This window comes from Naegleria gruberi (assembly GCF_000004985.1).
Source record: "Naegleria gruberi genomic scaffold NAEGRscaffold_25, whole genome shotgun sequence".
Taxonomy (NCBI): domain Eukaryota; phylum Heterolobosea; class Eutetramitea; order Acrasida; family Naegleriidae; genus Naegleria; species Naegleria gruberi.
In genome coordinates, this window is record NW_003163302.1 from 237,377 (window position 1) to 249,562 (window position 12,186).

Below are 12,186 nucleotides of genomic sequence, written 5' to 3' on the forward strand. Positions count from 1 at the left end.
TATTTTTACAATTATTTCTTATTTTTGATATTTTCACTCAACCATTCCAAACCTTCATTTATACCAATTCCATTCAGTGCAGATGTTTTAAATATTGTCCATGTTCTATTCTTTATCTTTGTTAAATTCAATTGTTCAGAAACTTCTTCAACACTCATAGCATTCTTGGCATCTTGTTTGTTAGCCATAATTAAAAGTATAGAGTCTTTCAACTCCTTTTCATCGAGCATTGCAAAAAGTTCTTCTTTAGCAATACCCATTCTTTCTCTATCACTTGAATCAACAACATAAATAATAGCATCTGTGTTTGCATAGTAACATCTCCAATATGGTCTAATCGATGTTTGACCTCCCAAGTCCCACACTTGGAATTTTATATTCTTGTATGTTATTGTTTCTACATTGAATCCGATTGTAGGTATTGTTGTAACAGCTTCTCCTACTTGTAATCGGTAGAGAATTGTTGTCTTACCAGCATTGTCTAATCCCAATATTAAAATACGCACTTCTTGTTCGCTATTAAAGAGTCCTCCAAATATTGAAGCAATTAAATTTCCCATGTTTTTGTTTTTTTAAGTTACAATATATTCCTAGTGATATGTATAGTCCTGATGATGATGAAGCAATAGTTTGTTATATATTATTCAGTCCAATTACTTTAAAAATCAACCTTCTCCTTTTTTTAAATTACTCTAATGTACACAACTTCCGTTATTATTAAAATTTACAAGTACAGCTGCTGTCTACTATTGTATCCGAAAGATTAAGCTGTTATAACAAGTGGCAAGGTGTGTTTTAAAGCCAATTTTTTTATATTGAAAGGAATTGATGAGTCATGAACAGATGATGATGACTTGGAGTTTATGAATAATAATAAAATATGACGTCATAATGGAAGGGAAATGGATTGTGATAAGATGATTCTCTTGATGGTAATGATAATAAGATAACCAAAAAGCACAGTATATTATTTTGATGAAGAATTTAAAAAACAATGATGAAGAAGTTTGCGTTAATTTCCAAAGAGCAAGAACAAAAAAATTCAACTAGTAAACTTTGAAAAAGCACACAATGTCCTCCCTATTGCCCAAAACACAGGAAGACCAACAAGCAACAATAGTAGTAGAATTGGAGGAGAAGAATAAATTGAAAAGAGTTTTGGATCAGGTAGAATCATCTTCATCAATAGAGGAAAAACCACTAGTCAGCAATAAGAAGAGAATTAAATTATTTGATGAAATTGAGAGTAAACAGGGTGTTTGTTGGCACTTTAGAAAGAAGGGATTTTGCAAATTGGGCTCTGAATGTAAATTCCGACATATTAAAGTGGATGATTATGGATTAATTATTGAAAATGATTTGTCATCTTCTAATAATTCATCATCTTTGGATAATAATTCAAATACAACATTAGGAAATAATTTAGAGGAACCTACATTATCATTAACAATAGAACCATCATCACTCTCTAATAGTACATCATTAAATGTTGAACAACCAAGGAGAAAACTTTGCTATTGGATTTCAAAGGCTAAAGAAACAAAATCAGCAACCTCAGCTTTACGAAGAACTTACGAAGAGAATGGATTTAATTTAATACTCTCCACTGATAATACCGAAACAGAGAATTATACAGCAGTTTTCTGGGGACATACCTTCCCTCATACTTCAGACCTTTGGAAAAAGTTGCCATCCTACACTTACATTAATCACTTCCCTAATTCACACCACTTATCTAATAAGAGTTTGATGGCAATGAATTTTCAGGAAATATCTAAGGATAATTCCTCAATCAAATTCAAATCAGAGTTTATTCCTCATACATTTTACTTTCCCTCACAAATTAATTTATTCTTCAATTATTTAAAGACTGAAAAGGATGATATTTGGATTATTAAACCACAAGGTTCAGGCGAAGGAAGAGGAATCAGATTATTTTCCAATTCTAAACAAATTTTACAGGAGGAATTTCCAACAATACCAACCTCAGAAATAGAGTCTGGGTTTGTCTCTGAGGAAACTTTGAAAAGGAAGGAGATTAGAAAACACAAGATTGTTGTTTGTAAATATGTAAGAAATCCATTGTTAATTAATGGTAAAAAATTCGATATGAGATTGTATGTTTTGGCTGTGGGATCCTTCGAAGGACCTTTCAACAACTCCACATAGAGCCTATCTCTATAAGGATGGTATTGTAAGATTGGCCAGCGAGGACTATACGGAATCAGAGGAAACTCTCACTAATGCATTCATACACATTACTAACAATACTGTAAATGATAAGAAGAATCGTCCTCAACATGAAACAGCCAAGTCCCAATATGGATTCTTTTGTAATATGAATTTGAATGAATTGGAAGAATACTTCCAAAAGAACTCTTTGGATTACCAACTCTTCTGGGATAGACTCAAAAATCTAGTTTCAGAATCATTGAAAATGACAATATTTAACACTGAAAAACAAGATGATACATTCAAAGCCTGCTCATCGAAATGTTTTGAAATTTATGGATTTGATGTAATGATAGACAAGAATTTGCAACCTTATTTATTGGAAGTTAACTCAATGCCTGACCTTTCTGCTGTCAGTAATACTAGCCACTTGGTATTAAACAAGGATTTCACCATCAAATCTAAAATGCTTGTCAATGCCCTCAATCTCATTGGCATAACAATCGAGGATGAAAACACAGTCCTGAGCCGATTCATCAACATTTCAGATTACAACACTGATGACTATCTCAATAATTTTGAGAAAATAATTTATCAATAATAACCAAACAATTTGAAATTTCAAATGAACCAAGACCTATTCAACTAGTAATACCCAAAAGATATTTTACTCTCTGGTTTACGCTCTGAATCCAATCAGACATTCACTTTACAATGTCGCATCTGCACCAATTATTTTCCACTCATCAAAAAAATGCACAAAATCAAAGGGCTAACATCTGCGTTGGGTGCAGTTTTGGTTTTATCCATCATCGCCTTCTTGAGTGTTCATGTTGATGCTTGTGGTCATCATCGTCAACAACATCATAATGGATATCATCACCATCATCACCATCATCATGAAGAAAATCCAAAATCATCCGATAAGCCTGTATCTGCCCCACCAAAATCTGTTTGGGATAATTTGGAAAATATAATTACCAAGTCCATTGCTTCTCAAGCCTTCCCAGGAGCTGTCCTTTTGGTTGCTTCTAAAAATTCAGGAATAATTTATTCTAATAGTTTTGGACATTTTACCTACAATCAACAATCATCACCAATGACCATCGGAAGTAAATTTGATATGGCATCCTGTACAAAGGTTTTGGCAACAACATCTGCTACTGCATTGCTTTATCAAAAAGGATTGATTGGATTGAAGGATAGAGTTATTAAATATTATCCTGCATTTGCTGTTAATGGGAAGAGTGAAATTATGATTGAAAATCTCTTATTGCACAATGCTGGTTTGCCACCAGATCCAAATCCTGGTTATTCTGCAACTCAATTTGGTTGTCCTGCTACTTCTGACTATCATCCTCCTCAAGTTTTCACTTGTGCATCAAAGATTTTCAATTCTTGGTTGAATCAAGTTTTGGAAAATAAGCCAGGTCAAGTTTATGTCTACAGTGATTTATCAATGATTTCAATGATGTACATTATTGGTAATGTTGTCAAGAAGAATATGGCCATGTTGGAAATGCATGAAGGAGATTTGAGAGTTGAATGTGTTCAACAAGTTGGTGGAATAGATGCTCCAGGTCATGAAACTTGCTATTATGAAGCTTTTGTTAATAAGCATGTTTTACAAAATCTCCAAATGACAAAGAGTGGATTCATTCCAAAACCAGAAGAAAAATCCAACATTCCACCAACCTGGTTGGATACTACCTATAGACACGAACTCATTCAAGGTTATGTCTCTGACGAAAATGGTTATGCTTTGGGTGGTATTGCTGGTCATGCTGGGTTATTCACTCCAGTTGTTGACGTCTATCGTTTGATGAATGAACTCATGTTCAGAGCTAGAGGAAACTTTATCAATGAAACCACTTTCGACATGTTTACAACAGTTAAGAATACCACTCAAAGTTCAAGAGCTTTGGGATGGGATACTAATTCTCAAGGAAATGGAACATGTGGTAGTTTATCAAAGAAGACATTCTTGCATTTAGGATTCACTGGTACCCAAGTTTGTGGTGATCCAGATAGAAATTTATTCACCGTCTTTTTAACCAACAGAGTTTATCCAGATAAGGATAACAACAAGATGGCTCCAGTAAGAAATGCTGTCAACTCTGAAATTCAACGAGTATTCGATCAATATTATCATTAATTTATAAAATTTTCATTTGCACACGTATCTTCACAACAATTTTCCACACCATCATTACAAAAACCCATTTTTGCAAATTATACTTTTTTGGAAAGGACTGTGATTTCCCTTTGGATTTAATAGACTTTTGGGCCTCTGAGCGAACATTATTAATAATGCATTCATTAATGATCACACAATCAAAAACACACACAAAACAAATGCCATACCAATCAACATCTCGACATTCTCAACAACGTCATCGATATTTCAATCAACAACAACAACCACAACAGCAGGAGCATGATGATGAAAATTTTAATCAAACCACTGGAAAACAAGAATCACAACACAAGGATTGGATTTCTAAAAAGAAAATCAAACAAAAGAACAAGTATTCATCTAAAATAAAAGATTTGAAAAGACAGTTGGCAGAGAAGGATGAACGTTTCGAAAATGAAAGATTTAAATTAAGTGTTAAAGAATGCAACAAATTGACAACACCTTATTTGAAACTGTTAAAACAGGATATTTCTGAAGCATTGAAATTGATAGAGAATGAACTTTCGGATAGAGAGGATAGAGAACGAAACTGTATCGTTTGTATGGAAAATCAGAGAGAAATTGTTTTTTTACAATGTAAACATTTTATAACATGCAGTTCATGTGCTGATCAGTTAAGAGAATGTCCAATTTGTCGACAATCTATTACTAAGAGCATGAAGGTAATTCTTTCTTGAGGCAATTTACAGAGAAATTTTCTTATTCGAAAGCTAAGGAGAAAGACGATCAAAAATTAAAAAGTAACACATCAATTTGATTCTTGTCTTCTTTTGATAATTTCTTTAAAGAGACAATTGTAATCAAAGTCCTTCATCATCAGTTGTTATTTTGCATGTTGATCATCTTGTATTCTAAACATTTCGAATAGAAGAAAATTAAAGAATATTATCTTTACCAACGAAATTCTTGTATCAATAAAATAGATCATACAAGAAAGAAGAGGATCTGTACCTTCCAAAATTGTTGTTAAATTCTTCACATTTCACTTGTCATTACAGAAACCACCTGTCATCAAGCAACAAACTCATCAAAAAAAATGGCCAGAACTGTAGACAATATGATCATGTTGGAGGATGTCTCTGAACGAGGCATTCTCACCAACTTGAAGAATATGTATAAGAAGGATAATATTTATGTAGGTTTCTTTAGTTTACTTTCGAATACAAACATAAAAGACATTTATTGGAGAAGTTTTAATATCTGTCAATCCGTTCAAACATTTGAACATTTATAACGAACAAAAACTTCGTCAATATAGATCACACTGTATGTTTATTCTTCATTTCGAATAGTAGTATTCTAATCATCATCACACTAAATAGATCCTTTCGAATTACCTCCTCACGTTTATTCTATTGCAGAAAGTGCTTACAGAAATTTGATTTCGGAAAGAGTTTCTCAATCCATTATCATTTCAGGAGAATCAGGTGCAGGTAAGCAAAAAAATCTTTTCTTTTCATAACTTTGAAATTTTCATAACTTGGGAAAAATAAATTCATAGGTAAAACTGAAGCTGCAAAACAAATCATGAATTATATTGCTGCCGTGAGTGGTGGAGAAAAAGAAGGAGAAAATAGGGTCAAGGCACAAATCTTGAAAAGTAATCCATTGTTAGAAGCTTTTGGTAATGCCAAGACAGTTAGGTAAGTTTTTAAGGATTTTACTGTAAATTCTAATGGTTTATATGTAATTTGTTGTGTGTACTGATGGTTTGAATTGATTTTATTACTGTATATATATAGAAATAACAATAGTTCTAGATTTGGTAAATATATGGAAATTTTCTTTTCAGATTTGAATCAAATTATGGGAGGTCAAATTATGCAATTCTTATTGGAAAAGTCTAGAATTGTTTCTCAATCACAAGGTGAACGTAATTTTCACATTTTCTATCAAATTTTCACAGATGATGCTTTGGCTAAAAAGTTAAACTTGACAAAACCTCAAGATTACAAATATTTGAACAATACTTATACTGTTGATACAGTTGATGATAAACAAGGTTTCCGTGAGACAAAAGAAGCTCTCGATTTCATTGGAGTTAAAGAAGAAACTCAATTCCAAATTTGGGAAATGGTTGCTGGTATTTTACATTTGGGAAATATTGAATTCCAAGGTGTTGAAAAGAATGCAAAGGGTGGAAGAAAGGATGGATCTGAAATTATTGATAAGAATCCATTGAGATTGTGTGCTAAATGCCTCCATGTTGATGAACAAATGTTGGAAACTTCACTCACCACTAAAACTGTCGAAGCTGGTGGTAGAAATTCTGTCTATGCTTCACCATTGAGTGTTGATGGAGCTATCAATGCAAGAGATGCATTGGCAAAGGGTCTCTATAGAAGATTGTTTGATTGGATTGTAAAATCAGTTAACGAATCAATTACCTTACCGTCATTGATTAATAGAAGATTGTCAACTATGAATGGCAAACCAGGAAAGAAGGGAGAAAAGCTTAATACCAAACCAAATGAATTTGTAACTATTGGTATTCTAGATATTTATGGTTTTGAAATTTTTGAAACCAACTCACTCGAACAATTAACAATTAACTACATTAACGAAAGATTACAGCAAATGTTTATTGAACTAACTTTGAAAGAAGAACAAGAAGAGTACATTAGAGAAGGTATCAAATGGGAAAAGATCCCATACAGTGATAACAAACCTTGTGTTGAACTCTTTGATTCCAAACTTGGTATTTTCAATTTATTGAACGAGACAAGTTTATTGAGTAAGGGTGATGATGATTTCTTGAGAAAACTCAAGGAAAACAATGGAAAACATCCATTCATGGTTCCATTCGATAAGGTCATTTCAAAGGAACAAGAAAAGAACTTTAAGGTTAAACATTATGCTGGTATTGTAGAGTATCACTCTCCAACATTTGTTGAAAAGAATTTGGATACCTTGTATCAAAATTTGGTCGCTCTTGCCTTGTCTTCAAGATCTGATTTGATGGTTCAATTGTTTTCATCTGATAAGATTGCAACTGGTGGTAATAATGTTGCTGCTAAACCTCCAATGATTTGTACTCAATTCAAGAAGCAAGTTGACCACTTGATGACCAAGCTCTACAATTGTAAACCACATTACATTAGATGTATCAAGCCAAACGATAGAAAGATTGGTAACTTGTTCGAAGATGAAATGGTTACTCACCAAATCAGATGTTTGGGTCTCTTGGAAAACGTATTGGTCAAGAGAGCTGGTTTCGTCTATAGACACAAGTTTGACTTCTTCCTTCATCACTACAAGGTCACTACAAAGGAAACTTATCCATTCCTTGCCGACAGTTTCAGAGGTAATGAAATTGAGGCCTGTAAACATATTGCCCAAAATGTATTGAAATCTGGAGCTGATCACTCTAAAATGTTCCAAATTGGTAAAACCAAGATCTTTATCAAGAATCCGGAGACTGTATTCGCATTGGAAGAATTGAGAGATCGATGCTCCATTGATTGTGCCATTCAAATTCAAAGAAAATTCAGAAAATTCATTGCCAAGAAGAGAGCTGAAGAAAACAAACGTGAAATCAATAACATCTTTAACAATCAAAAGAAGAGACGTCGTATCAGTTACAATAGAATTTATCAAGGTGATTATTTGAACTTTGCATTCAATTCTGAAATGGCCAAACTCTTAGCCAAACACAATGACTCTATGATTCACTACTCTGGAAGAATTCAAAAGATTAACAATAGAAACAAGATTCAAGACAGAACCTTGGTCATTACTGAAAGTAACATTTACAATATCGATTGGAATGATAAGAAGAATAAGATGAAACTCAAGAGAATATTGCCACTCTCAGATCTCATCAGTCTCAAAGTTTCTCCATTCACTGATGGTTACTTTGTTCTATTCTTTGGTACAAGATATTGTTATTTCTTTAATTCTGATGATACTTCTGAAATTGTTTCAATTCTCATTAGAATTTTCAAACAAAAACAGAAAAAGATCCCAGTTGAAGTAGCTCAACAATTCGATTACAAACCAACTCTCAAAGAAACTAGAACTCTCAAATTCATTGAAGTTAGCGCCATTCCAAAAAATGGTCCAATTGACAAGACTGGTAAATCAGAAATTACAGTTTCTATCATTCCAGCTGCTGAGGAAAAATACTACAAATAAATATCTCCATTACTATTAAAATTCTATTGTAAACTTCCTGTCAATTATCTTGAAGATTCTTCTCATTTATTCTCCTGTGGTTTTTGTGCTCAACGAACAAATTCGCACATAAAAATTAAAAATAATCAAAAAAAATAGGAAAACACTTATTAGAGAGAGGATTTTTCTCTATTCACCAAAGATTGATTTGTATTGAAGAAATAAAATTGAAGAAATTATCGGAAAATGTTCGGAGTCAAAAATCCAAGGCTTCAAGAAGCCCAGAGAATGTTCAGTTTTAAAATTGATACAAAATCTGAAGATCAAAGAGACACAATGGCAATGGTTAATAGTTTAGATCCAGAATCATCAACTGTTAAGGATATTACAATTGTAAAACAAATGAGAGATGAGCCAGAAAGATATGAAAGATTGAGTTGGGATTATAATTTTCCAAAATTAATTGATACAACTATTCAAAGAAGTTTAGGAAGAAAAGGAAGTGCTTTTGCAGTTTACTCAATTGAGAAATTAATGTTTTGGGATAAGAAGGAGAAAAAGATTGTTGGAGTTGTTGCTTTTGCCAATGATTGTGAAGGTCCACCAGCTTGTGTTCATGGTGGTTGTATTGCCACTGCTTTGGATGAAGCTTTTGGTTGGTGTTGCATCAGAAATATTGGTTTCAGTGGTGTCACTTTAAATCTCAGTGTAAATTATTTCAAATTTATTCCACTCAAGAAGGCCATTGTTGGTTTGGAAATTGAAACTGAAAAAGTGGAAGGAAAGAAGGTCTTTATGAAGGGAAAATTATATGACCTATCAGATCCATCAGTAGTTCACAATACTGGTACAGCCTTATTCTATAAAGCTAATGAACATATGCCAACATGGGAAGAAGCTGTTCAATACTTTGGTCCACAGTCTACATTGACAAAGAATCAAATTCTTTCTTACTTTAAGGTAAGAATAAAGAAGAAGGCACAAGAAAAGAAGGAAGAAAAGGATCTTGACGTACAGTCACAACCTCATAGAACTTCCAAATTATAAACGCTTATCCAATATTGTAAAATTTACCAACCTCTCGTTCGATCATTATTTAATATTATTGTAAATTTTAAAATGCATCAAAAAGGAAGCATACCTTGGCAACGCTGTAAATAGTTACCGTTTAAAAGATGCTTAATCACTTAATGGAAGGGAATTTGGCGTTATCAATAGAGATGCTGCAATTTTTATTGCCTTTTATTTAATTGAAAGGTGCTGCTTTGAAGAAATTTCTTGAGGATCAACCTGTGGAAGAAGTGAAGCCCGCTGATCTCAGAATCAGAAGGTCTCTTTTTTAAAAACACAGCATTTAGAGATTTTGCAAAAGGAATTCTTTCAAGAAAAAGTACATTTTTCTTTGTTCCAAAATTCCAATCCTACCATTTTTATCTGCGCAAGCTGATATCAAACAAGAAATTGAAGAAGTGGACTTGCTATGCTATGAAGATATTTAACTGACCATATCTACTTGATTGTCCACACAACAATTCAATTCCAAAGGTATCAAGATTGGAAGTCAAACTTTAGAATAACAACAACAAAATCTTTCTTACTTTAAGGTAAGAATAAAGAAGAAGGCAGAGGAAAAAAAGGAAGAAAAAGATTTCAATGTACAACCACAACCTACCCAAAGAATCTAAATTATAAAACTGGTATTTTCTCACCACACAGCTTAGAAGATAATCTCACAATGTTGAAATGTCAATCCTTAATATAAAGGTTCAAATTTACCCTTTTTCCATTTTCTATAACATCTTACCAATCTATCACTCACAATACCAACAATTAATCCAACAAGACTGAATAAAAGGAATGATACAAGACCTGTGGTAAACCAATTCTCATAAACAAATATGTAAAATCCCTCTGATGATGAATACGGCCGGGAAACATCTATTTCTATTGAACTTGTGAGGAAAACATACTGTTGTAGTGGAACTTCACTATTAACAGTTACAACAGCAATTAAAGGATAGTAATCTCTATCAAATCCATATTTGTCCTTGTGTGTATAGGTTGTATAACTTCCGAGTGAGATAAATCGCCAACGAAAATTAACAGTTGAATCCAAATCTAACTGATCTCTGTATGGGAAATTGAGTCTAGGATCATTTGGTGAAAAGTCTTCATATGTTGGTGGTTTCTCCTCTGAAAAAGGTCCTCCAAATATTGAGAATGATGACATGTAATTATGAGGATGGGTTGTGGCAATAAGAAACAAATCGAATGGTGACGTATCCAACAGAATATCACCAGCTCCAAAGTCTCTACATCTCATACCACTTTCTTGATAATAAACCTTCTCCTCCAACATGTCTATTTTTTGTAAGATGCAAAACTCCTTTCTATAATATTTAACAATTACAAACAATTCAGTTGCATCACTTTTAGAGACCTTAATATTGGAATGCTCTGATTGTTCATGTGGTAAAAAGTTAATAGATTTCGTCTCGTTAAATTCTAGCAAATCTATTTGTTTCACTTCTGAAACGATAAATTCTTCATTCCCTCTCAAGTAGTGCACACCAACATAGAGGAACCTAATCTTGGCTGTCCTAATGTTAGCAAGCTCGGTATAAATATTTACAATATACATATTTGAAATTGATATTAAATCCAAAAAGCCATCATAACGAATATCAATAGGTTGGTTGTTAATTGTTGGATCTATCAATGATAACTTAATAATCTTGCTTTGGGGCATTTTAAAATCATTGGCACTCGTTAATATGTACACTAATCTAGATTCATAATCTACTTCAATACTATTTACAATCTTTTCTCCAATTGTTGGATCTATTTTCTCAATTTTTACACACGAGTCTTCCAATAAAAATCCATTACTATCAATAATTGATATATTTCCATAATTTGTTTGAATTAGGAATACCTTTTGACAAAAGAGTCCAATCTTATTTTGAGTAGCCATATAGGTTAAATCAACAAATGACAATATCAATGTAGAAGTATACGAATCAACATTCATGGATGTACATTTCAAATTCGAAGGGAATGTAAACACTTTCTGATCTGAGAGAGAAAATTCATACTGTTCAGAACTATTTCCATTAATCTTTTGATCAAATATCCTCAATAAATACAAATTCTGTCCAACAGCTCCCTCCTCTTCTCCAAACACCAATGAAAGTTTCACAAACACAAATACTCTATTCACATCAGAAGAATAAAAATCAGTAACTGTAAATATCTCCTCCGAGATTGAACTACTCATATTGGCCGTGACAGTGTGAAAGTTTGGTATTGTATTATTATAAAAGAATGGATATAAATTCTTCACGTAAATACTTTTTCCATCATCATCATCGTTGGAAGACAATAGGGAATTTAAATCCTTATTTACAATAGTCTTGGTTGATTGTCCTGAATACTTCACTGATGGTTCTGTCATTTGATTAAAATTGAGAACATTTCTACTTTCCGAAGAAAAGGCTACTAATTCCAAAATCAACAAGAATCCAACAAGAATAATCAAATAATTAATCTTCTTCATCTGTTCCGAATTCAAATTCTACAGAAAATTCCTCTCGGAGGGTGGGTTTTGGATTGTTGTGTTTTGTGGTATTCCACCTTCATCCACTAATCGGAGAACTTGAATATTTTTTTAAGAAGATTTTCTGCAAGATTTTTAAATATTTAAA

General features: G+C 32.7%; 7 protein-coding genes across 7 annotated transcripts; 5 read left to right on the plus strand and 2 right to left on the minus strand.

The window, feature by feature from the left end:
* Positions 1-11: 11 nt before the first annotated feature.
* Positions 12-560, minus strand: NAEGRDRAFT_60636 (ARF/SAR family small GTPase; the record flags this gene model as incomplete). Its single annotated transcript, XM_002676981.1, has 1 exon — positions 12-560. One exon carries the CDS (start codon positions 558-560, stop codon positions 12-14), a length of 549 nt encoding a protein of 182 aa, XP_002677027.1.
* Positions 561-1,071: 511 nt separating this feature from the next.
* Positions 1,072-2,829, plus strand: NAEGRDRAFT_79843 (tubulin tyrosine ligase family; the record flags this gene model as incomplete). Its single annotated transcript, XM_002676897.1, has 2 exons — positions 1,072-2,117; positions 2,170-2,829. 2 exons carry the CDS (start codon positions 1,072-1,074, stop codon positions 2,771-2,773), a joined length of 1,650 nt encoding a protein of 549 aa, XP_002676943.1. The 3' UTR covers positions 2,774-2,829.
* A 97-nt stretch (positions 2,830-2,926) lies between these two features.
* Positions 2,927-4,349, plus strand: NAEGRDRAFT_36745 (uncharacterized protein; the record flags this gene model as incomplete). Its single annotated transcript, XM_002676898.1, has 1 exon — positions 2,927-4,349. One exon carries the CDS (start codon positions 2,927-2,929, stop codon positions 4,325-4,327), a length of 1,401 nt encoding a protein of 466 aa, XP_002676944.1. The 3' UTR covers positions 4,328-4,349.
* A 178-nt stretch (positions 4,350-4,527) lies between these two features.
* NAEGRDRAFT_67841 (uncharacterized protein) lies at positions 4,528-5,046 on the plus strand (the record flags this gene model as incomplete). Its single annotated transcript, XM_002676899.1, has 1 exon — positions 4,528-5,046. The coding sequence occupies one exon, from the start codon at positions 4,528-4,530 to the stop codon at positions 5,044-5,046; it is 519 nt and encodes a 172-aa protein (XP_002676945.1).
* A 359-nt stretch (positions 5,047-5,405) lies between these two features.
* Positions 5,406-8,503, plus strand: NAEGRDRAFT_67842 (myosin; the record flags this gene model as incomplete). The annotated part of the gene is made up of 5 exons (XM_002676900.1): positions 5,406-5,504; positions 5,545-5,635; positions 5,692-5,802; positions 5,871-6,012; positions 6,112-8,503. 5 exons carry the CDS (start codon positions 5,406-5,408, stop codon positions 8,501-8,503), a joined length of 2,835 nt encoding a protein of 944 aa, XP_002676946.1.
* Positions 8,504-8,640: 137 nt separating this feature from the next.
* Positions 8,641-10,264, plus strand: NAEGRDRAFT_79845 (uncharacterized protein). Its single transcript, XM_002676901.1, has 2 exons — positions 8,641-9,518; positions 10,164-10,264. Exons 1-2 carry the CDS (start codon positions 8,729-8,731, stop codon positions 10,172-10,174), a joined length of 801 nt encoding a protein of 266 aa, XP_002676947.1. The 5' UTR covers positions 8,641-8,728; the 3' UTR covers positions 10,175-10,264.
* On the minus strand, positions 10,236-11,936 carry NAEGRDRAFT_67844 (uncharacterized protein; the record flags this gene model as incomplete). The annotated part of the gene is made up of 1 exon (XM_002676982.1): positions 10,236-11,936. One exon carries the CDS (start codon positions 11,934-11,936, stop codon positions 10,236-10,238), a length of 1,701 nt encoding a protein of 566 aa, XP_002677028.1.
* Positions 11,937-12,186: the final 250 nt, after the last annotated feature.